Here is a 24724-nt window from a genome sequence, read left to right as displayed (position 1 = left end):
CCCATTGTTTAAGAAACGGTTTAAATGCTGTGCTCTCTCGGAAGTCTTCCCCAGCTCACGGCGATCCCACCCTCTCTTGACCTCACCTCACGCGTAGAATTCCTTCACTTTTCTGAAGTGTAATCTGTTCTTCCCTTGTTTTTTGAGCAGGCACTAATGGGAAGAGTAACACTCAAGTACCACAGCAGAGTAACTTCACCAAAACAACCACTGACCCTCCCCAGTTGGTGCCTCCCAAACCCCTGCAGGGCCGGGATCTCCAGCCTCTGGGTTGTCTAGGACTGAAGGCTGCCCGCCAGGAGGCTCCTGGAGGGTCTGATCAGTGCTGTGGAGGTGAGATCCGAGGGCCTGGCCCTGGTGGGAATCGCTACACCTACGAGTTAAATGCTGCCTCGTAGATACCTTTGTAACCATGAAAAGGGAGAAACCATTCTGAGTTGCCTGTGTGATAAAGCTCGTGATGCTCAGCTAAGTTTATACACAGTGTAATTTAGATCTTTGTGAGGGCAGAGACTGTGTCTGCCCTGTTCACTGACCTTGTTCACGGTCCTTGATCGGTCGGCCCGGTGGTCGGTGTATGGGAGTCATCCAGTAAATGTTTGTGAATGAAAACTTGAACTCATATCATGATGAGGGAGGCAAGCCCGTGGATATGTTTATAGTCCTTCTGTGTGTGTGTGCGTGTGCGTGTGCGCGTGCACTGAGGCAGAGCAGGGGACTATGTGACCATGACCAGTAGACTCACAGAGAGCAGTACCACCCGATTTAAATGAGTGTTTCCATCCTGAACTCTGCAGAAAACAATGAATTCAGAGGCACCTGCAGAATGAAGATCCCAGGTACAGCCTCAACTATGTAACATGATCGGTTGGTTTGCTGACCAGGACACAGGACCTCGAGTGGGCTGGCAGCGAGGAGAAAAGCTAAAGCCAGTTTTCTCCCAACTGAGAACTGCTCGAGATACAGGGAGGGAAAAGGAGAGAAAAAAGAAAACAGGAGGAAGGGAGGGGAGAAAGGTTGAAGAACAGTAGTCAAGAAGGGGGTAAGGAATAGACGGGGTGCCAGATGAAGCAAAGGTCTCTCTAAAAGGGCACAGAGAAAACATACTTATATGTATAAAATAGATAAACAACAGGGACCTACTATATAGCACAGGGAACTATACTCAATATCTTGTAATAACCTATAATGGAAAAGAATCTGAAAAAGAATATATATATAAAGAATATGTATGTATGTAACTGAATCACTTTGCTGTACACTTGAAACTAACACAACATTGTAAATTAACTATACTTCCATTAAAAAAGAAAAAAGAAAAAGTACTTGGTCCAGTGGCACAGCATAGCTGTACTCCAGACTGTTTGAAGAACATTGCTGTGTGACAGCATCATTCAGTAATCACCATGGTGATGGAGTTGCCTAGAGAAATTTAGTTATGGTGGATTATTAAGGTATGAAGTTATGTAATATGTTTAGGAAAGAATTCCATTAAAATAGCCTTTCATTTAAAAACATTTTAATATTTAAGTGAATAATTAATTTTTATTTGTCTTAGAAATCTCTTATTTGGATACTTCATCCCTAAACTTGCAACCAACTAAGGTGCTTGTGTTTATTAATGAACCTCAGTAGAAGTTCTCTGTGTAGAATGAGTGGGCTCCAGCACTGAAGTATCACATTCTCGGTGCTGTGCGGACAGCCTGGGACGCACACCGTAGGGGCTGTGTCTCCCTGTCTGCCTGAACTTCGGCAGACTTCCTGTTGCTCAACCTCTTCTATTGCTGGCTTTTCTTCTTTGCATCCAGCCCCAGGGGTCTTTTTTTCTGAAAATTCTCATGGTATTACCTTCTTCCCTGCCACCTCTTCAAAGCCGAAAGAGAAAAAAATATTCTGGGTTCTCTTATTTTTTTATTACACTTCATTTTGTCCTCTATTAGAACACTTGATAATGTGATTTTAAAAAATAACAGACAGACAGAGACTAGGGATAATGAAGCCTGTGAGTCTAGGAGAATCTGGAGGCAAGGATTTTTAGTCCATACAGATCCGTCATCTGGCAAATAATGAATTGCCTTTTTGCAGCTCTGGCCAGGACGTAATACTCGCAACACTTATAGGCAACCTCGATTTGTACGCAGGCCCCATGAGCCAAGATCGCCTTCGCTCCGTGTGGCAAATCACAAGTGAAGCCATTGATGAGCTGCATCGATCACTTGAGTCACGTCCTGGCGAGACAGCTGTGGCAGAGGATCCGGCTGGGTTGAAGGTGAGCCTGGAAGGCCCACAGGGCAGAGTGTCCTATAACAGTATCCCAGCGCCCACGACGAGGGGGACCAGCTACTGTGAAAGTGCCCATCAGAGTGCCATTCTGACATATCTTTTCTACAGATAATGCTCAAGTGGCTTCCCTTGCAGTATTTTCTTTTTTTCTGTTTAGCAGTGAGAAGAAAAAAACAACGCAGTTTTTTTTTTCTTAAAGTCATACTGTTATATATGTCTGTAGCAGTAACAGATCCATTTATTGAGCTTCAATAGGTGCCACAAGGTTGCAAAGGAATTGCTGCTCTTAGTGGACTAGTTGGGGTGAAAGTGCATGTACAACCTGTGTAAGACAACTAGACAATGACTGTAAGACAGAAAACGTGCATTGTCACGTACTGTGGACTGACTGTATGCAAAGTACAAAGGGATTCGAAATAAAGGAAAAGTTACTCTAGGTCAGCAGTATTATTTGTGCCTTGAAGAAACTGCAAGCCTAGAGATAGGATAGAAACCAAATACTCCAGTTAGAGGGAATGGTGCTCAGAGGGAAGATACAGGGATTGGTATTAATAAGTGATGATCAGGTGACATCAGTGCCTGAGCTGGGAGCAGCAGGTGAGGTAATTAAGCAGGAAGAGTCCCTTGCTGTGGAGCCTGGCCTTAGTGAAGGAACTTAGACTGGAATGGCTCAAGAGATATCATGGAATCACTGTAGAATTTTGAGCAGGGATGTTTTGTGAAGGTTATTTATGTCACAGAGTTCAAGATCAACTGGAGGAAGGAAAGACTAGAAGGTGGGCCCCCAGTTAAAGGGCTATCAATTTATGACTAGCAGTGCGGACTGGGACATTGCCCACAGAGAGGAGAGGCACGTTTAAGAGAGAATGAGGAAGAGCCAGTGGAATGGCTGGTAAAAGTCAGGTGACCAGTCAGAGGTCTTGGCTGCAAACAGTAGAAACTGACTTGGGCTGATGAAGCAGACAAAGCAGGACTCTCACTTGAGAGCGAGAGAGGCGGCTCTTGATAGACATGCTGGACGACTGGCATCAGTGACAGCTGTCCTGGGCAGACCAGGACGTGTGGTGAGAGGGAGGAGTCCAGGACTTCAAGGTGAAACGAGCGGCTGATCTGACAACTAGGATATTGGGAGGGTCACTTATAGAAAATAAACAAGTAGAGTATGGAGTCCATGTGGCCAGGTTGCAGCATAACCTCTCATCAGGAACTGGTACTTAACTTTCGGTCATTACCTTTGTCAGATCCCTTTGCTGCTGCACCAGAAGCAGGCATTAGCCTGGCTGCTATGGCGGGAAAGTCAGAAGCCACGAGGAGGAATTCTGGGTGAGTCTGGTGTTAGGCTAAGAGCCAACAAATGCAGTGCTTCGTTCAGTCCTCTCAACTCTGGGTAGGTACTCTAATGCTCCACTTGACAGATGAGGAAACTGCGGTGCGGGAAGTTTAAGCCACGTGCTCCAGAGTACACAGCCATAGGATCCGTCAGGTCTTGGTTGCAGGCAGTAGAGATTGACTCTGGCTGATGAAGCAGAGAGAGGGTTTATTCTTTGGTGGCCCACAGAATCTCTGGGAGATGTGGAGGGCCGGGCTGGACTTCTAGGCGCAATGGCCAAAGCCAAGTCACCAACGGAGTGTCCTGTAAGAACCGTCATGGCTGCTCTGTGCCATCGAGCAGTAGAAGAAAGCACTGCCGCCCCAAAATCAAACACTGCCGTCTCCAACCTTTCCTGTAGAAAGCGTTTCACAGGGAGCCTCTTTTCTAAAATTACTCACATCTGAATCGAAGTCTGGTGTGAGTGTAAGTGCTCTGTAGAGCCAGGTCATACTGCCGGTGCCTTAGCTGAAGAAGAGGCAGGAAGTAAGTTTTCCAGGCTCTGCTTTGCAGACTCGTCACGCTAAAATTTTCCAAGGTGCTCAACTTCCAGAGAGCATGACAAATGTCCACTATGGCTAGTAAGTGGCTGTGTCTGGGTCTCCAAGACCACCTCCAGGTTGGATGATTTGCTAGGGTGCACAGCATATAGTCATATTCGTGGGTGTAATTTATTACAGTCAAATAAATTGAATAATAATTGAGCGATTTGATTTGATATAGATCAGAATTAGCAAAGGAAGAAGGCATTTGGGGCAAAGCCCAGGGAAAACCAGGTTCAAGTTCCAGAGGCCTGTCCCAGTGGAGTCACTCAGTGTGTGCTTAAGTCTTCCACATGTAAAATGTTGCCAACCAGGAAAGCTTGTTAGTGATTCGGTACCCAGGGTTTTTACTGGGGGCTGGTCACATAGGCAGCTTCAGGCTGGCAGGTACTGAGATTCCAGAAGGAAAGCAGGTGTTCAGCATAAACTGTACTGTTGGTACAAGCAGTTTAGGCACAGTGAGCCACTCTTACCCAGTCTGGGAATGGGGGGACCCCTCCTGAAATCCAAGTTTCCAGATGCCAGCCAAGGGCCAGCCTCGTAAGCTGGCCTTCCAAAGGAGAGTAGTCAGCTGCTGTGTTAGCTCTGCACAGTGGCAGAACCAGACTTTGAACCAGAGCCCATGCTGTGACATTTTACTTCTGCTTACGTCAGAATGAGTATTTAAACTGTTAAAAAGGGGATAATAATATTTTATAGGGTATAAATAGTAAATTGGATAAGCTCAGTAATCGGCACAATGATGGTACCCAAGAACTGCTAATTTATGACTTTCTTTGATGAATAAGTTAAGGTGATGGAGGACTGTCTTGAGTTAACTCTAACTCCAAAAGTGTGGTAGTAAAGTGGGTGGTAGGCTATATCTACTGGACCTTTTTGCTTTTGCAGAGAAATAAATAAGACTAGGCAACATCATCAAACCGAGGGAGATATCGATGAATGTATTGGATAAGTAACAATATAACACGGAGACTCGAATAAGATCTAAATAATAAGTTTTAAATTTTATAAAAGTCCTAGTAAATGTCTTTGACCTAGATCTCAAAATAAATAGCAAGAGTTAGCGTTCATTTTAATAAGAAAGACAAAGGCTTCAATAGAGGAGGCAAAGCATGGGAACTGGAATGGCACTGACAGCAGAGGACCAGGGCTGGTGTCTGCCCGGGGCTGCTTCTCTTGAAGCTGAGCTGATTCTTTGCCCTAAGTAGTTACCTCTCCTATTTGTGTTTTTATTTTCCAGCGGATGATATGGGGTTAGGAAAAACCCTGACAATGATTGCACTCATCCTGACCCAGAAGAATCAAGAGAAAAACAAAGAAAAGGACAAAACCACGGGTTTGGCTTGGCTTTCCAAAAATGGTATTCAAAAGCCTGCTGTTTCCTAAATCATGTGAGGCAGCGGAGAGTGGAAATTTTTCAGCCATGAAAGGATGCCTTTGGTCATATTTAATTTATTGGAAAACTAGCATTAGACTACTTTCCTGTAGTATCATTTCTGACACTGAATACGCTAACTAGAAGTGATCATTTTTTCCTTTTAATATAAGGTTAGCTTGACCTGTGATTAGGAACAATTTTATGGAGAAAGCTAAGGCTCCAGAAAACTTAGTTTAAACCTAATGATTATTTTTGTTAATGTTGAGGATATAACTGTGGGATAGATCCAAATTAGTTAATATGTTATTTTTTGAAAGAAGATCTGTGACAAATTCAGATTTTAGCCACCATAGCAGACACTGTTTTCCATGTTTCTGAACTTCCAGAAGTTTCCAGATTCTAGACAGTTTCTCTCATTTCAACCTCTGTTTTTAAAATGTAATAACTGTATAAGTACCTTAAGGGTCCTATATATTATGTAGAGCCAACACCACATGTAAATTGCCATGTACACATGTACATTTCTCAGTTGGTTAGGTAGTTAAGGAATCTGTGGCCATCTGCTCTCAGGGCCTCTAGTGACCACTGTTGCAGCTGGACCCTGTGTCCCTGTGTGTAGTAGCAGCATGTGCGCACCTGCACACAGACAAAGGATGGGGGGCAGTGGTACAAATACTCCGGCACTAACTGGTTCCGAAGTAATGTTTGCTTGTCCTAGGGAATTTTGTACTTACACTTTAATGTGAATGTAATTAAGTTATGCTTTTCAGAGAAAAGTAATAATACTCCCTTGTAATGAATCAACTCAGGATGAGTTAGGAAATGATCCAGCTTCTACATTCTGGCCACTGTGAAAGCACGTTGGGGTTTTTTGGGTTTTTAAAGCGAAGTCGTGTGCTACCCACTTTCCTCGCCCTCTTTAGCCTTTCTCTCTTCCACTTTTATAGGGGCAAATAAATAATGGTTTTGAGTTAAAAGATTATTTCTTCCGTTTTCTATTCTACTTCATGCATACTTCATTTTATTGCACTTCACTTTATTGCGCTTCACAGATACTGTTTTTTACAAATTGAGGGTTTCTGTCAACCCTGTGTTGAGCAAGCCTTTTGGCGCCATTGTACCAACAGCATTTGCTCACTTCATGTCTCCATGTCACATTTTGGTAATTCTTGCAATACTTCAAACCCTCCACCAGTAAAAAGGTTACGAGTTGCTGGAGGCTCAGATGATGTTAGCATTTTTAAGCAATGAAGTATTTTTAAATTAAGCTATGCACCTTTTTTAAAAAACGTAATGCTATGGCACACTTAACAGACTATAGTGTAGTGTAAACATACCTTTTATATGCACTGGGAAACCAGAAAGTTCGTGTGACTCCCTTTATTGCTGTGGTCTGGATCCAAACCCGCAGTATCTCCAAGGTATAAGCTATGTGTAGAAATAGAAGCAGCAGTTGTTAAAAATATTGATTGAAGGAATAAATGTCAGTCAAGGGGAAGAGGTAATGCCTTTAAGAAGTTAAAACTATTTGATGAGTGTAACGAGGTGTTGATTTTCTTTTCCCCTCTCAAGACTCCTCTGAGTTCCCCTCCCATGGAACACTAATCATCTGTCCTGCTTCCCTGATCCATCATTGGAAAAATGAGGTGGAGAAATGTGTGAGCAACAACAAACTAAGAGTCTACCTCTATCATGGGCCAAACCGGGATCAACGTGCAAAAGCGTAAGTGCAGAAATACTGCAGTCAGTATGAGGTGCTCAGCGTCTTGGAGGGGCCATTTGACCTTCCTTGCTCTCCCTGACGTTTCATTTAATCAGGGCTGGTGGTATTTGTGAAGACCAGAGGCACTCTCGCCACCAAACAGCCTTCACCTGTGCTAGGAGATGCGTCTCGAGACAGAATGGTGTTCTGCTGCTATATCCTGTCCCCATCCTCCGCAAGCTGCCGTGAGAGTTAGCCTGGGATGCCTGAGTTGTCAGCCAGGGGGCAGCAGCGTTCCCCTGGTAAAAGGGGATATGTCGCAATTATTTCATGAGTGCTGAATTTCGTTTTTGTTTTTTATAAATTTATTTATTTTATTTTAGTTTAGTTTTGGTTGTGATGGGTCTTTGCTGCACGCAGGCTTTCTCTAGTTGCAGCGAGTGGGGGCTATTCTTTGTTGTAGTGCGTGGGCTTCTCGTTGCGGTGGCTTCTCTTGTTGCAGAGCACAGGCTCTAGGCGCGCAGGCTTCGGGAGTTGTGGCTCATGGGCTCTAGAGCGCAGGCTCAGTAGTTGTGGCGCACGGGCTTAGTCGCTCCGCGGCATGTGGGATCTTCCTGGGCCAGGGATCGAACCCGTGTCCCCTGCATTGGCAGGCAGATTCCTAACCACTGTGCCACCAGGGAAGCCCCTGAGTGCTGAATTTCTGATTCCAACTTCACATTCTTTTTCTGTTAGTGTGACTGGACCCAGCTCAGTCTTATAGAGCATCTTGATATAATAGTAATGATTAGTTGCTATAGCCTAGTTACATTTTTATGGCTGTATTTTTCGTATGTGAACCATCTAAGAAGTTTTAGATTCAAAAGTTTAGGACTAAATGTAAAATAGATAGCTAGTGGGAAGCAGCAGCATAGCACAGGGACATCAGCTCGGTGTGTTACCTAGAGGGGTGGGATAGGGAGGGTGGGAGGGAGGCTCAAGAGGGAGGGGATGTGGGGACATGTGTATGCATATGGCTGATTCGCTTTGTTGTACAGCAGACACTAACACAGTATTGTGAAGCAATTATATGCCAATAAAGATCTATTAAAAAAAAAAGTTTAGGATTAAGCCTAACTGAATTCCTGAAGGGGGATGATCAGGAAGCAGGAAAGAAAATGTTTCCCCAAATGGTGATTTAGTCCTAGTCTTTGTCTTTTGGTTTTAAAGGACTTGTTTTTTGTTCTTAATTGTGATATGATGGTCTGGGTTGAACACTTGCTGATCTAGTCAAGAACTAAGTTGTTTCTGTTTCTAAGTAATCTCTCTCCCCAGCCTCTGATACTGGATGTTTTCTCTCTTAAAGAACAGGGCAGTAGTCTCTCATGGGTAAATTGCCAGCTTGGTGACCCTCAGTCTTCAGGGCACACCGGCTCTCATGACTGATAGTCATTTGAGCAGACGAAAGGTATCAGGGCAGTAATGGCTGTCCCACATGCCTTCTTCGGCATGGAGTACTGTAGATTTTTATTTAGAAGTCAATTGCATCTTACGTGATTTGCATTTTGATCATACTGGGTTTGATGTTCAGAGGGCACTAGCTGACTGATTGGAATCACTCTCAATTATACATTTTTTATATGATGGTAAGGCAACATGTAGACATCGCTGCCTCTCCAAATACATTTTTATCAAAAGTATTTATTGAAGTTCTCTCAGGTACACAATACTAAGCTTCCTTGGAAAAAGAATTGTGCTTTTCATTAAGAATCTTTACATGTAAAGAGTATAGATGAGGTAAACTGAAAGTGTACGACATGTATCTTTATGCCCAAATGTCAAAGCTAGATGGACGGGTTTTCACAAATCCATTACAGAATGAGGAGGAGAAAACACTATTGCTGTAAGATGAACAGTACTTCGAGGGTTTCTTACTTCCTTGGGACTTTAGTGTCATCTATGTCAAATTAACTAAATATTAACTTCCAGACTTTCTGTTCTTGCCAGATCACTTCAAGCTTAATATGACCCCGCCAGAGATGATCTTTCCTGACTTGGCTGGGAAGAGGGAGGCTGTTCTAGTTATAGCGAATAATCTGTAAAAATGACCAGTGGTAAGCAATAAGGAAGTCAGGTGTATAAAATTTACCTCCCCAGAGTCATGTGTGTGTGAATTAAGGACATGAATTAATGAGTTCTGCTGTCTGTCCTTCCAGCCATAGGCATTTTTGTGAAGGAATCAACTCTGTCTCTCGTTGTCAGGGTCGTGGCGGGATGGTTTAACTTTTCCTCTGTGTTACATCTCTGCAGCCTCTCCACATATGACATCGTGGTCACTACCTACAGCCTTCTGGCCAAGGAGATTCCCACAAAGAAGCCAGAGGGAAAGATGCCAGGTGCAAACCTCAGTGTGGAGGTGAGGCGTGGGTGCTGCCAGGGAAGTAGGGTTGGAACCGCGGATCGTTTAACAGGAGTCTTTTCACAGCATCAGAGATGGCAAAGGTACCCTCCCGTGAGGTCATGAACATTCGAACTGTTTCACCTGTGGAAACAGAGAGTTCTTTCCTCTGTCCCTTCTCTTTTACTCTAGACAACCTCCTCAGCAATAAAGGTGGAGATGGTACAGTAGTTTGCTGTGTTTTAGAAACAATAACTACATTTCAGTTGTGGTGGTGGTCATATCACATGAATAAAGGAAAGCTTCACTTGTTACAGTATTTATTTGAGAGTTCTGGGGGTATATTCTCAGGATGTGTTTTATATTTCGTGTTAGGACTAGTATTTTCATATGAAGGCATTATTCCCTGCCTTCCTCCACTTTCCAGGAAAAGGGGCTGCAAATAATAAGGCTACAGTGGGCCAGAGGCTAAATGATAACCAGGGGAAAAAACCTGAATGTTTGTTGCTGTGTCCAGGGTAGTCTCAGTTACATAGAGTAGAGGCTTTATTGCATAAATATTGTGGGCTTTTTCCCCCTGAAAATACAGTGTTGTTCCAAGAACTACCCTTTTGCATATGCTTTTACTCTTAGTACAATAGGATATTCACAGCTTTCTGTATTTGGGGAGATCTCTAGAACGCTTCTCCATCTCATGACCAACTCTGCCTTCTCTCGGATGATTAACTTTTCAGATTCCTCAGTAATTCCTCTTAGCTTTGAGGCTAAAACCCTCATCCCTTTAAATGATATATTAGGCCTTTTACGGTCTTGCCCTGCCTGTGTGGCCTTCTTCCCCCACATCCCAGCCCTCCCAGTGGCACCCCATGCTCAGCTGTACCAAGGAGTGTACTTCCGCCCATGATCTGTCGTGCTCTTGTGCCTTTGTTCTCCCTCTGAATGGAATGCTTTGCTTCCCCCTCTGGTTAAATGCATCTCCTAGCACCTTGTGCTGGCTTATGTCACGGCACTCCTTTAATTCCCCAAATATTGAGTATCTATTTACTGATGCCAAAATCTTGGCTCTCTGTGCACCGATGTCGAATAGAAGTACGGAGACAGCATTTGGAGGAGAAAAGAAAGGGTAGTCTTATTCTTTGCCAGGCAAAGAGGGAACACAGCAGGCCAGCGCCTCAAAAACGCGCCCCCCCCCACCAATCCCTGGGGAATCAGGAGAAGTCTTATAGGTGGGGCTCGCAGTCTGGGGTAGGTGATAAGGATCAAAGTAGTGAAGGTCTTGCATTTTTCTTCTTCCTGCATTATTTCAAAACAGTCACAGCTGGCTTCGGGCAACCTGGTAATTGGGTCCGTTCTTTGTCTCTGGGTTATCCGCCTGCAACCTTCTTTCTGAAATGCAGAACGCTACAAGGGGTGATTTGCTACAAGGGAGTGTAGGGAGTGTGAACACCAGGTGCAGGATGTAATTCACATGGAGATGGAGAGTGTTAGGTGCAGGATGTAATTCACAGAGTCAGAGAGTGTTAGGGGTTAGCTTTGTGAAGGACAAATCTAGTTACAGACACTACAGATTAGTAACAGTTAAAATAAAACTAGGATTGATTAACTCTTTCAGGCCAGTTAATGCTCCTTCTCCACCCTGTTCATTGTTCCCTTTATTTTCCTTGTTATCAGGAGAGGAAAAACCTCATTTCTATTTTTGTTGTAACACTACCCCATGCCAGATGCTATTTCAGGTATTAGGGATACTGCAGTGAACAAGACAAGCTAGATTCCTACTGTCCTGTATTGAATTATCCAGTGGGATTTACTATATATACATTGTGTGTAATGATCTTTATGCTTGTTTTATTTTTTCTCCCCTGCTAGATTGTGAGCTCCTTGAGGGTAGGAAATGTTCTTTGTGTCTGGCTTAGCATTTTATATATAAAAGTAGACTTTTATGTATGTACCACGTCTTCTTTATCCATTCCTCTGTTGATGGACATTTAGGCTGCTTCCATGTCCTCGCTATTGTAAATAGTGCTGCACTGAACATTGTGGTGCATGTATCTTTTTGAATTATGGTTTTCTCCAGATACATGCCCAGGAGTAGGATTGCTGGATCATATGGCAACTCTATTTTTAGTTTTTTAAGGGGCCTCCATACTGTTCTCCATAGTGGCTGTATCAATTTACATTCCCACCAAGAGTGTAGGAGGGTTCCCTTTTCTCCACACCCTCTCCAGCATTTATTGTTTGTAGACGTTTTTGATGATGGCCATTCTGACCGGTGTGAGGTGATACCTCATTGTAGTTTTGATTTGCATTTCTCTGATAATTAGTGATGTTGAGCATCTTTTCATGTGCCTCTTGGCCATCTGTATGTCTTCTTTGGAGAAATGTCTATTTAGATCTTCCAGCCATTTTTTGATTGGGTTGTTTGTTTTCTTGATATTGAGCTGCATGAGCTGTTTGTAGATTTTGGAGATTAATCCCTTGTCAGTCGCTTTGTTTGTAAATATTTTCTCCCATTCTGTGGGTTGTCTTTTCATTTTGTTTACGGTTTCCTTTGCTGTGCAAAAGCTTCTTTAAGTGTCATTAGGTCCCATTTGTTTATTTTTGTTTTTATTTTCATTACTGTAGGAGGTGGATCAAAAAAGAGCTTGCTGAGATTTATGTCAGAGAGTGTTCTGCCTATGTTTTCCTCTAAGAGTTTTATAGTGTCCAGTCTTACATTTATGACTTTAATCCATTTTGAGTTTATTTTTGCGTATGGTGTTAGAGAGTGTTCCAATTTCATTCTTTTATATGTAGCTGTCCAACCACTCTTGGTTTCTTAAGCTTAATTCTTATTTCAGTGTACCTGATCTAAGCCCTCAAACTTGAAGGTTAGAGCAGGTCTTCGATACTTGCTTGTTATTTTCCCTTATCTTCTTGATGACATGCACGTTTTCCCATACTCTTATTGGATTTCACCTGTGTTTCTTCCAGGGTATCTCGTCACCTTTGCTTCGAGTAGTCTGGGCTCGAATCATATTGGATGAAGCTCATAATGTTAAGAATCCCCGAGTGCAGACTTCCTTGGCTGTGTGTAAGCTCCAAGCCCAAGCCCGTTGGGCTGTCACTGGAACCCCCATTCAGAACAACTTGTTGGACGTGTATTCACTGCTGAAGTGAGTAAAACTCTTTGGATTATGTAGATGTGAACCCTGTCGGTAACCCTTCATAATTATTTCATATCTCATCTCTCCAGTGTGTACCAGACTATCTTGTGTAGCAGATGGCAAGCCTGTCAACCTTTAAAGGGCAGAAGAATTAATATTTATGAGATATAATCTGTCGATTGACTGGCTGATATAGGACTTTGATGACATCCAGCCCCTATATGTGGAAAAATAAGGGACCAATTAAATTAAAGGAAACAACAGTCAACTTTCTTCAGTCCCAGGAGTGTTTTGGGCTACTTCTGCTTTAAAACGTATGGCCTGGGGGCAGGACTACAATTTATTTGAAGCAAACAGAAAAGAAGGCTGATTTTAAAATACTTGTTTTAATTCAAGTCAGCTCATAAGAGGATACAGAATTTCTTTACTAGCCTTTGAAGTTTTAGGAATGAATGCTAGCTATCGGTTATATGTCCTGTTGTGACGATATAGACGTTGTTAATGGGAAAATTCACATTTTTATAATGTGGTTTTATAATGTGGTTATTGACTTGGATCCTTTTGCTCTGTCTAGCAGAGTTTTGCTATGAAATTGACGTTTACAAATGATTGGATGACATGTAAAATCTGATTTGCTTTTCACCTTATGTCTGTCTTTGAACCTTTCCTCCATCCTCCCATGCTTCTTTCCTATTCTCTATCCTTCTCCAATGAAAAAGATTTCTCCGTTGTTCTCCATTTGATGAACTCAGTCTGTGGAAGAGTCAGGTTGACAATGGTTCAAAGAAAGGAGAAGAACGGTTAAATATTTTAACCAAGAGCCTTTTGCTGAGGAGAACAAAAGACCAGCTGGACCCCACCGGCAAGCCCTTGGTAATCCCATTGGCACATGTCCCTGGGGGAGGCCAGGAAGGAGGGTGACCATGTCCTTGACTCGCCTTGAACCGCCATCTGCTTTGCTTCAGGAGCCTCTGAGTCTCCCATTTTCCTAGGAGGAGGCCCTCGGGTTGCTGTCCTGCCCCTCGTGTCACAGCAGTCCCGTGTGCAGTGTGTTAGAGCAGTCCTGTTGTCAGGGGAGGGTGGGAGCTGCTGTCCAGAGCCTGACTAGATTTCTGGTGCCAACTCTGGGGAGTGTACTCCCTAATGTTCAGTCAATTTGTATAACTTCATCCCAGCTGCTTGTTTCTTTTACTCTTCCAGGTGGTGCTCCCCCAGCGTAAATTTCAGCTGCACCATTTAAAGCTTTCTGAAGATGAAGAGAATGTTTATAGTGTCCTTTTTGCAAGATCAAGGTGTGTGCAGTGAAGAAGCACCTTCTCACATCTATTTCATTCTTGTTCTTGCTTGGGAGTGAGTCGAGGGTCAGGGTTCCTCTAACTCTAATTATGGTATTACTGACAAGTTGGATATCTGTGTTCCTTTTTTAAAAAACCTCCCTTTCTCTCTCCTCACCTCTCCTCAGCTCACCTTTGTCTCACATACACATTGAACCTGTTCTCCATTGGCTTCCTTGCATAGAAGGTCTAGGGTGTGCGCACTGTACACCAGGTCTTTCTGTTCCTCATGGGGCTGTATTAGGAAAGTATATCTTTGACCTTTGACCTGTTACCCAGCCTCTCATTGGAACTTTTAAAAAACTGCTCAGTAATCCTTCTTGTCATCTGTCCTTTGCACTTGCTCTAAAGCTCTTATCCTTCCCTGAATTCCAGATTTCTACTCTCTTGGTTGGTACCTCTCACTTCCAATGTAAATAAGTTTTTTCTCTTTGTATACCTTATGTTTATTAACAAATATTATAATAGTATATTAACTTATACTAATTAATAATATGTTACTGTATTACATGTTAATATTAAATTGATATTAAATATAATACTAATATTTGATATTAATCTTTGTTAATATTTATTAATCATTTTTAAGTGGTTTGGCTTTTAAAGTAATTATTTTTTATTACCTTTGCCCAGTGCTTGCTGTGAGCCTACCTTCATTTAACAAGTTCGCTTTTATAATTTTTCAAGGTCCTACCGCAAACACAGTTAAACAGTGACCATTGTAAACCTGTTTGGTCTTAGCGATCATTTTATGTGCATTTTCTTTTTCGATCTGAGGCAGGTCAGCTCTGCAGTCCTATCTAAAAAGACATGAAAGTGGGGGCAGCCAATCTGGAAGAAGCCTTGATAATCCATTCAGTAGAGGTAAGCAGTGGGACACTCATAAATACAGAAAACTCATGAAAATGTGGACGCAGATTTGGTAAACTTACAGAAATCGGGAGGGGTCATGAATTCTTGATTGCAGAGACTTGACCTTAGCTTGGAACCTCAAACCAAAGTAAAATCTACTGACCTGCAAGCACCAGACCTGGTGATCTAAACTTCTTTTTAGTTATTTTCAAAATCTGTTTGATTAAAATACAAGTAGGTGTATAAAGAAAACCAGTATTTCGTACTTCTCTAATTGGTAGAGAAGTGAGCTAAAACTATATGATTGAACCTCAGATCAAAGAAGTTTAAAATCTCCTCATTTAGTTCACGGTTCTTCCCCATATTTCTGTTTTAAACCCTGTACTGTTTCCTGTGTCTGTTTTCCTTCTTGGAAGTGGCACAGGAGTTTGGGTCCAGTGGGCCTGGGCTCTCGGTGGCAGCAGACTCGCAGACATCTAGCACCGCCCACATACTGTCACAGTTGCTGAGACTCCGCCAGTGTTGTTGCCATCTTTCTCTACTGAAGTCGGTAAGCAAAGCCACCTGTGTGGGACCCCAGAGGGGCTGTGGAGAAGTCCACCTCAGTCTCCTGAAACTGGGATCCAGTCTGCTGGATCAAGGAAAATGGGGTTTGAGTGTGTTTTGTTTTCTGGTGGGATAGGAAAGAGAAGACTCTTTATTTTACTTTATTTTATATTAATCTTTATTGATCTTGAGATAATTCCCATGATGTTGAGAACAGTTTTTGTTATTTGTTTTATTATTTTTCTTTAATTAATTAATTGGCTGCACTGGGTCTTTTTTTTTTTAACATATTTTTTAAAAAATTAATTAATTTATTTATGGCTGTGTTGGGTCTTCGTTTCTGTGCGAGGGCTTTCTCTAGTTGTGGCAAGCGGGGGCCACTCTTCATCGTGGTGCGTGGGCCTCTCACTATCGTGGCCTCTCTTGTTGCGGAGCACAGGCTCCAGATGCGCAGGCTCAGTAATTGTGGCTCACGGGCCCAGTTGCTCCACGGCACGTGGGATCTTCCCAGACCAGGGCTCAAACCCGTGTCCCCTGCATTGGCAGGCAGATTCTCAACCACCGCGCCACCAGGGAAGCCCTGCACTGGGTCTTATTTGCGTCATGTGGGATCTTCATTGCAGGGTGTGGGATCTTCTTAGTTGTGGCATGCGGGGATCTTTAGTTGCAGCATTCGGGATCTTTAGTTGTGGCACGCGGGATCTAGTTCCCTGACCAGGGATCAAACCCAGGCCGCCTGCATTGGGAGCATGGAGTCTTAACCGCTGGACCACCAGGGAAGTCCCTGGTTTGTTTAAATAAGCTTTATTTTAAAATAGAAAATGGCATCTTGTTAAAAAGGAAGCCATATATGAATACTTTGGTATTTTAGGATGTCATAAAGCTTATTTAGCTACTAGTGTTAATTCTAGTTATGAAAACTCAAGTATTTAAAGTTGTCTTGATATTGGATAGAGGCACATCTGTAATTAAGAGGAATATGTTATAGGCAGAACACTCTGACATAAATCGCAGCAATATTTTTTTGGATCTCTCTCCTAGAGAAATGGAAATAAAAGCAAAAATAAACAAATGGGACCTAATTAAACTTAAAAGCTTTTGCACAGCAAAGGAAACCATAAACAAAATGAAAAGACAACCCACAGAACGGAAGAAAATATTTGCAAACAATGCTACCAACAAGGGATTAATCTTCAAAATATACAAACAGCTCATACAGCTTAATATCAAAAAAACAAACAACCCAATCAAAAAATGGGCAGAAGACCTAAATAGATTTTTCACCAAAGACATATAGATGGCCAAGAAGCACATGAAAAGATGCTCAATGTCACTGATTATTAGAGAAATGCAAATCACAACCATAATGAGGTCCTCACCTCACACCAGTCAGAATGGCCATCATTAAAAAGTTGACAAACAATAAATGCTGGAGAGGGTGTGGAGAAAAAGGAACCCTCCTACACTGTTGGTGGGAGTCTAAATGCGTGCAGCCACTCTGGAGAACAGTATGGAGGATCCTTAAAAAACTAAAAATAGAGTTACCATATAATCCAGCAATCCCACTCCTGGGCACATATCTGGAGAAAACTAATTCAAAAAGATATATGCACCCCAATGTTCATATTCATTACAGCATTATGTACAATAGCCAAGACATGGAAGCAACCTAAATGTCTATCAACAGATGAATGGATAAAGAAGATGTGGTGCTTGTGTGTGTGTGTGTGTGTGTGTGTATATATATATATATATATGTATGTATATATATATATGCATACATATAATGGAATATTACTCAGCCATAAAAAGAGAATGAAATAATGCCATTTGCAGCAACATGGATGGAACTAGAGATTATCATATTAAGTTAAATAATCAAAGACAAATATCATATGATATCACTTATTTGTGGAATCTAAAAAAATGATACAAATGAACTTATTTACAAAACAGAAATAGACTCACAAACATAGAAAACAAACTTATGGTTACCAAATGGGATAGCGGAGGGTGGTGAGGAAGGGATAAATTAGGAGTTTGGGATTAACATATACAAACTACTATATATTGAATAGGTAAACAACAAGGACCTACTGTATAGCACAGGGAACTAAACTCAATATCTCGTAATAACCTGGGAATTCTCTGGCGCTCCAGTGGTTAGGACTTGGTGCTTTCACTTCCAGGGCCTGGGTTCGATCTCTGGTTGGGAAACCAAGATCCTGCAAGCCACGTGGTGCAGCCAAAATAAAAAAATCTTGTAATAACCTTTAATGGAAAAGAATCTGAAAGAGAATATATATGTGTGTGAGTGTATGTATGCATAAGGGAATCACTTTGCTGTACACCAGAAACTAACACAATACTGTAAATATACTTCAATTAAAGAAAAAAGGGGGAATATGTTATTCTTTTTTTTTTTTCTCTTGGCAGTTAAAATTTATTTTCTCCTTGGTGATCAAGGATTCTTACTTTCTTTACACTCTTCTGAACTTTTCCAGATTTTCTAAAATGAGCATATGTTATTTTTATGAACAGAAAAAGAAGTATTCCTGGTATTTGAAAATTTTTTCTTTTATTAAAAAAATTTTTATTGAAGTATGTTATTCTTTTGAGGTGCTGTAGTAATCTTTTTTTTGGTAATAAATTGCATCTTGATTATCAATAGCTTAATTAACTGTAGTGTTCTAGCTGGGGAGAATAGAATGATCTTGCAATCTGGCAATTTTCTAAGAAGTTCCATCATTTGATTGATTGATTGATTGATTGATTAAATGGATTCCTTTTTTTTTTTTTTTTTAATTATTTTTGATTGCGTTGGGTCTTCATTACTGCGCATGGGCTTTCTCTAGTTATGGCGAGCGGGGGCTACTCTTCGTTGCAGTGCCTGAGCTTCTCATTGCAGTGGCTTCTCTTGTTGCGGAGCACGGGCTCTAGGCTCACGCGGGCTTCAGTAGTTGTGGCGCACGGGCTTAGTTGCTCCGCGGCATGTGGGATCTTCCCGGACCAGGGATCGAACCCGTGTCCCCTGCATTGGCAGGCGGATTCTTAACCACTGCACCACCAGAGAAGTCCCTTGATTTATTTTTGATCTGGTGAAAAAAGCTTGCAAGATTACATTTTAATCTGGGTTTACCTGAGGAGATACTGATGGTAAATTATGAGACATTTTGCCATGTGCTGTGTTAAACAGTTAGCACTTTGGCAGGTCACGTGCCTTACTGCCTCAACCGCCCATCTGCTCTGTCCCCTGTCTGATTCTGCTCAGGCCCTGGATCCGAAAGAGCTGAAGAGTGAAGGCCTGGTCCTTTCGCTGGACGAGCAGCTCAGAGCCTTGACCTTGTCCGAATTCCATAACTCAGAGCCGTCTGCCTCCGTTTCCCTTAATGGCAAATGCTTCAAGGTGGAGCTTTTTGACGACAGGAGAGAGAGCACCAAGGTAGTATGATCACCTCTATTGTAGTAGAAAGACTTTGACTCCTCACACATTTCCCTGAGTGAGAGCGCCACACTTGTCCAAGCGAGTCCAGACATTTGACAGCAGAGCTGGAGCTGTTAGATGTTGGCTGGTCAAATTCTCCCTCCAGTCTTAAATTCTAGTTTGAGTTGACGAATAAAACTGAAATCTTACTACATAGTGGGCTTTCAGAGAGTGGCTTGGGCCGACCTGGCATCAGGGCAGATTTCTGGCATGGATTCCTGGGGAAGGAGCCTGTCAGGTGTATGCCGGCCACAGGGCCCAGGCAAGTGAGCAGTTTGTTTTGGGAAAACAACGAAGGCCTGAGCCTCGAGACTGTGTAATACGTCTGAGCGCCAGTTGCTTTGCTTTGTTGAGAGGCTTCCATCTGCCGGGTTTGTTTCCTACCAGCCTCTCCTCATTAGTCACTCTGTTCTGTTTTCATTGAATGTTTTAAGAACTGAAGGGTTCTATCAGAGGAAGGCCGGGGTGTGTGTCCTGCCTCTCCACTGGCTCGCTTGGAACCTGCCCATTGTCTCGCCTGCCCTGAGGGCTGGGTTCCCTCTCTGCTGCTTTCTGAGGCTGCCTCAACCTCTCTTCAAAGGCTTTAAAAGATGTAACTGGAAAGGAGGTCACTGCCAGGGGAATGGTTTTACCAAAGAATTACTTTTAATTAGAGTTTTAAAATATTTACCTAGGTCTTCACCCTTAGTAACTGAGAGAAACATAAGAAGGGCACCACATGTGGCCGGACTTCAGGCCCTAGCACCCTCAGTTAGCTATTGGGTTAAAATTCATGTTCCTAATAATTTGTATTCCTAACAGCTTGTCTGATACTCAGGTCATCGTTCACAAGGCTTCTTAATGTGAACCCATTAATCGTAGTTCACACCGCTTAAGGTGGTTTCATGTGAGGAAGGGAGTTTTGTTTGGTAGCACAAACCTAAACTCATACAGAATGTTAATAGAATTTGGCCCCAGCTCACAGCCCATGAATCCTGCTCTCCCACTGCATTTTTTTCAAAATACCTATCGCCAGGTTTTTCATGAGGCAGTTCGAGAACTTTCCTCAACCTTGAGTTGCCAAGACACCAGGCACTTCGTGTACCTGCTTTTTTCCTTCCTACTAATTCAAAATGGTACAGTCCTGTGACTGTCTTCCTGCCCAGGCATCAGCGTGTTTGTTCAGGTGGGAGCGCAGCCTTACGCGGGGGCCTCCACAGGTTGCCACTAGCACCACGACGGCATAGAATGGAAGAGCTAAGGGCACCTCAGTTCCTCTGGCTCAGCCCCTTTTTACTGATGAGGAAGCTGAGCTCTTAACTGGGAGTTCCAAAGTGATCCAGCGCTGTGATGGCAGAATAAGAACTCTCTTCATCTCCTGATTCTTGGTCTAATTTTCGTCCTCTTCCGCCATTCTGGGGATGAACTTTAGAGCCTTTGGAAAGGTCATTCACATTAGCAGTCAGGAAGAATGAGCCCAGCTGCTCTCCAGAGTCCTGCCCACGTGTTCTCATCGCCTGATCCCTCATAGGCTTGAATATGCCCTGAGCAGTTTTGGTAAATACCCAGAGAGCTTGTCGTGAAGCTTGAGCAAGTATTCCTCAGCCTGGACAGGTTCTCTTCTTCAACACCATTTGCAGCAGGCCTCAAACTGGGTCAAGCTCTTTCACTTTCTCCTTCTGCAAATGTTAGGATAGTATCTTCTCTGGTCCAGCAATATGCTGAGTGCTAGGGGTGCAGAAATGAACCAGACATACGCTGGCTCTGCCTCTTCGGAGCATATCCGGCCATGAAAGCAAGAGATGACTAATAAGCAATTAATATATAGTATGAAAAAGACCATGATAATAGAAAGAAAAGGTGGTATAGTAGCATGTAGGCAGTGGGCTCCTGGGATTGGAGAGGACCTCCAAGAAGCTGACACGTAAGGCTGTCCTAGGCAGAGGGAACAGAATGGACAAAGAGGAGACAAAGCATGGCTTAGTGGAGGGAGAATGTTGGTATTGCCCGAGCATCATTTGAAGAGCGTGTAGTGAGGGTTGAGGCTGGAGATGTGAGCGGAAGGCAGGGTAGCAAGGATCTGGGAGACCACCGTAAGGAGCTTGGGCTTTGTTCTCAGCGGGAAGCCACTGCAGGGGCTTCAGCCAGAGGAGGAAAATAAGAAACTGACATTTTGGAAATAGCCCTCTGGCTGCAGAGAGGAAAGGGAACTAGACAGGAGTAAGACCAGAAGCCGAGAGGCTGTGGAGGAGACTGATTCTTTAATTCAGAAAGTGGAGAAAAGCAGATTGGCTTAAACCTCCGTATGTTAATTCCACCTTTTCCCAGATTTCATCTCTGTTGGCAGAATTGGAGGCAATCCGAAGAAATTCAGGGTCCCAAAAGAGGTAAATGTGTTATTTCATTATCCAAGCATTGCTTGTAATTACGCTAGAAAATTTAATATTGCGGATAGTTATAAATCTTAGCTTTTTATATCAAGGACCTTGAGTCATGCTTAGCAGAAAGCACTCAGGTTACAGCACAGATTCCCTTTGATTTCTAATTAAAATATTTGTGGCACTGGCTGAAAAGGCAATCCCTAGAGGATCCGAGTAAACTGAGCATCTGAAGAAGTGTTTAAGAGCAGAGAAGAAGCATCTCAAGAAAAGCAAGAGAGTAACAGGTGGGCGAGGGAGGGAGAAGAGTGGGGTCAGACTGGGAGCCCCCATGGTACTGGGGATGTTCCTAAGCTGGGGACGTGGTTATGGGAGGTTCATTCGTTGTTTGACTTTACTGTGTGCTATTCAGTGCATTTTTACATCGGAAATATTTTGATCTAAACACATAAAACTCTAATGAAAGCACAGCATGGGGGGAACAGAGAAGCCCTAGCAGCTTATGGTTCTGACTGGCAAGGGGAGGGGCCTCTACCCCTCTGCAGGGGCACAGACTTCCTTTGGAGAAGCAGTAGGCCCCAGATAACCAGAGGCTGCAGCCAGTACTTTAGCTTAGCCACCACTTTATTCTGACTTCATTTTGCACAAAATAAGTTGTAGACTGGATCTAGAAATAGCTGGAAATATTGTAATCTTATAGTGTCACCGAAGTGTGTACCCTTAGGTAGCAGAAGGCCTTTCCTCGTCCACATTTGATAACTGAATTGTACAAATAACAGGCGTTAAAGCCCTGTGGATGAGTTTGTTTCATCAATTCGGGGGCATTGGTTTTCTGTTTTATCCTTCCTTCCAGTGTCATCGTCTCTCAGTGGACCAGCATGCTGAAGGTTGTAACCTTGCACCTTAAGAGGCATGGACTGACTTATTCCACCATTGATGGCTCTGTTAACCCCAAACAGAGAATGGACTTGGTGGAGGCATTTAACAACTCCAGGGGCCCTCAGGTATGAGCTCATCACAGCAGAGCTCTGTAATCAAGAGCAAATTGTTCCCAATTACACAGAGGAAATTTTAACATAGCTCGATTCAAAAATATTCATAGCTTTGATCCCTCCAGGTGTTTTTGATTCCTTCGACATTTATTGGGGATACATATCAAAGTGTGCAAATACTCTAAGAGAATAAACTATGAGGGCTAAAAAGAGAGTAAGAACATAACTGGTTAGGATCAAGAGACTCTTTGTGGAGGAGGCAAGCCTGGCAGGATGGGTGGGATCTTGATGTGAGGAAAGATGGAGGGAAGTGGGAGAACAAAGGCATCTAATTATGGATAATGAGAATTTGGAAAGCACTAGTTGAGTGATGGCAGAAGAATCATGGCAGTGGTTGGGGGACTGATGGAACAGACAGAATCCGGTTGATGGAAAGTTTATTGAGCTAACCACCCCTGGTGCTCTAAATGGTAGTATTCATATATTTCGGCAGGCGCACAATTAATGTTTTGAGAATGACTCACCAAAAAAAGGTTAAATGAGAATTTTCTCAAAGGTGAGGCATGGGAGATAGGATCTCAGAGTTTCGAAACAGTGCCTTTATGACAGCAGAAGAAAATTTGATAAGAGCATGTTGCTAAGAAGGAGAGGTGATTTATGAGACCAAGTCTGTGTAAAGTTAATGGTGTGCTTCCTTTTGAAGGTTATGCTCATCTCTCTCTTGGCTGGAGGTGTTGGTCTAAACCTGACCGGAGGAAACCATCTTTTTCTTCTGGACATGCACTGGTAATGATTCTGGATTTTTCTAGAGTTGTCACAGCATAGCAGGGAGACCAGAGGGGCAGTAAGGCCTGACTTCTTATATTGAGTGTGTTCCTTTCATATTATGGAGATGCCTCTGTGCATACATGTGTATAAGATACAGATCAAAATGGTGTAGGGCTAGGGACTTTGCTGGTGGCACAGTGGTTAAGAATCCGCCTGCCAATGCAGGGGACATGGGTTCGATCCCTGGTCCGGGAAGATCTCACATGTCGCAGAGCAACTAAGCCTGTGCGCCACAACTACTGAGCCTGCGCTCTAGAGCCTGTGAGCCACAACTACTTGAGCCCATCTGCCGCAACTACTGAAGCCTGCGTGCCTAGAGCCCGTGCTCCGCAACCAGAGAAGCCCCTGCAATGAGAAGCCCGCACACCACAACGAAGAGTAGTCCCCTCTCGCCGCAACTAGAGAGAAAGCCCGCGCACAGCAAGACCCAACACAGCCAAAAATAAATAAAGCAATAAATAATTTAAAGAGAGAGAGAGAGAAAAAAATTGGTGTAGGGTTAGTTGCCGGCCCTGAATTCCTGAGCAAGCAAGGCTTCAAATGACTATTTAAAATAGTCTGTTCACTATTTATTGTTAATCTAACATCTGTTTCCATGGAAACTGGGAGCGGGGTGGGGGGTGCTTTTCCTTATGGCCAAGAGCTGCTTCACTCAATGAAGAGTTTTATCTCTTCAAAACACCGTATTTCAGACATACTTGCTGACGTCCAAGGAAATCTCAGCCTTGGCGAAGAGGGAGAACTGTTACTCCAAAGGGAAAAGGCAAAGGAATTTTCTAATTATGTTAGACACACACTTAACACAGAGCCTTGGACTCACTGCACATAGTGTCAACACCGGGAGTATGGCAGCATCCTTCCTAGATACGAAATGAATGACTCATGTATTGCTGGGAGGAAGCGTCATAATTTGTCCTTGTTTTGAGTTTTCAGTGATGCCAGTCAGGGATTGCTGCACCAGGCACTGGTGCCAGAGATTGTCATTTGTTAATTCTCCAGGCAGCCCAGATGGGCACAAACAGGCCAACCTGTTATTATCTTCCTGGAGAATGTGGTTAGGTCTTACTTGGGACTCCCCTATACTCGTGAGTGAGGAAGCAGAATGGGGATCATGCTGGTTTCTGAATTGGAGCAGTGTTATCCAAGATTTTAAAGAGGTAAGATGAGAAACTAGTTTAGAATTGATAATGAGAATCTAGAAAGAATGAAACAAATTAAGTCTCCTTAGTTGAATCATAGAATATTAATGTTGAAAAAGGCATTAGAGATCATTTGCCAGCCCTCCCGTTTCCATGTAGCCATCTGAAGCCTGGAGGGTTGTGGTTAGATGACTTGCCCAAAGTCACTCAACTAGTTAGTGACAGGATTTGAGCATTGGTTTAACCTCTGTTGCTTAAGAGTTTCCAACTGATGGTGGTGCTAAGAGTTCCTATTAGCAATCTGACCCCAGTTTCTCATGAGACGGCAAGAAGACACCTGGGGCTTTCTGAGTCCCACATAGACTAGAACAGAGATCTACAAATTTTTTCTATAAGTA

The 24724-nt window shown here is 43.0% G+C and overlaps 1 protein-coding gene across 7 annotated transcripts in view; it reads left to right on the top strand.

Annotated features, from left to right (window-relative positions):
• The window catches only part of TTF2 (transcription termination factor 2), a 60576-nt gene that overhangs the window by 18184 nt on the left and 17668 nt on the right, over positions 1-24724 (top strand). For all 7 annotated transcript variants that reach the window (XR_014262453.1, XR_014262454.1, XR_014262455.1 and 4 more), the window contains exons 7-21: positions 151-333; positions 2142-2269; positions 3525-3606; positions 5435-5554; positions 7145-7295; positions 9564-9669; positions 12622-12803; positions 13514-13667; positions 13995-14086; positions 14910-14992; positions 15397-15530; positions 18798-18968; positions 21318-21376; positions 22221-22371; positions 23063-23145. Coding sequence is in view for 2 of the 7 variants with exons in the window: in XM_082458160.1 (XP_082314286.1) it covers positions 151-333; positions 2142-2269; positions 3525-3606; positions 5435-5554; positions 7145-7295; positions 9564-9669; positions 12622-12803; positions 13514-13667; positions 13995-14086; positions 14910-14992; positions 15397-15530; positions 18798-18968; positions 21318-21376; positions 22221-22371; positions 23063-23145 (1879 nt within the window). In the remaining 5 variants the exon portion in view is untranslated. The remainder of the gene's footprint in view (positions 1-150; positions 334-2141; positions 2270-3524; positions 3607-5434; positions 5555-7144; positions 7296-9563; positions 9670-12621; positions 12804-13513; positions 13668-13994; positions 14087-14909; positions 14993-15396; positions 15531-18797; positions 18969-21317; positions 21377-22220; positions 22372-23062; positions 23146-24724) is intronic.

Source organism: Balaenoptera physalus, assembly GCF_965194825.1.
Source record: "Balaenoptera physalus genome assembly, chromosome: 1".
Taxonomy (NCBI): Eukaryota; Metazoa; Chordata; class Mammalia; order Artiodactyla; family Balaenopteridae; genus Balaenoptera; species Balaenoptera physalus.
The sequence above is the reverse complement of the archived record's forward strand: the minus strand, read 5'-3'. Positions and strand labels throughout refer to the sequence as shown.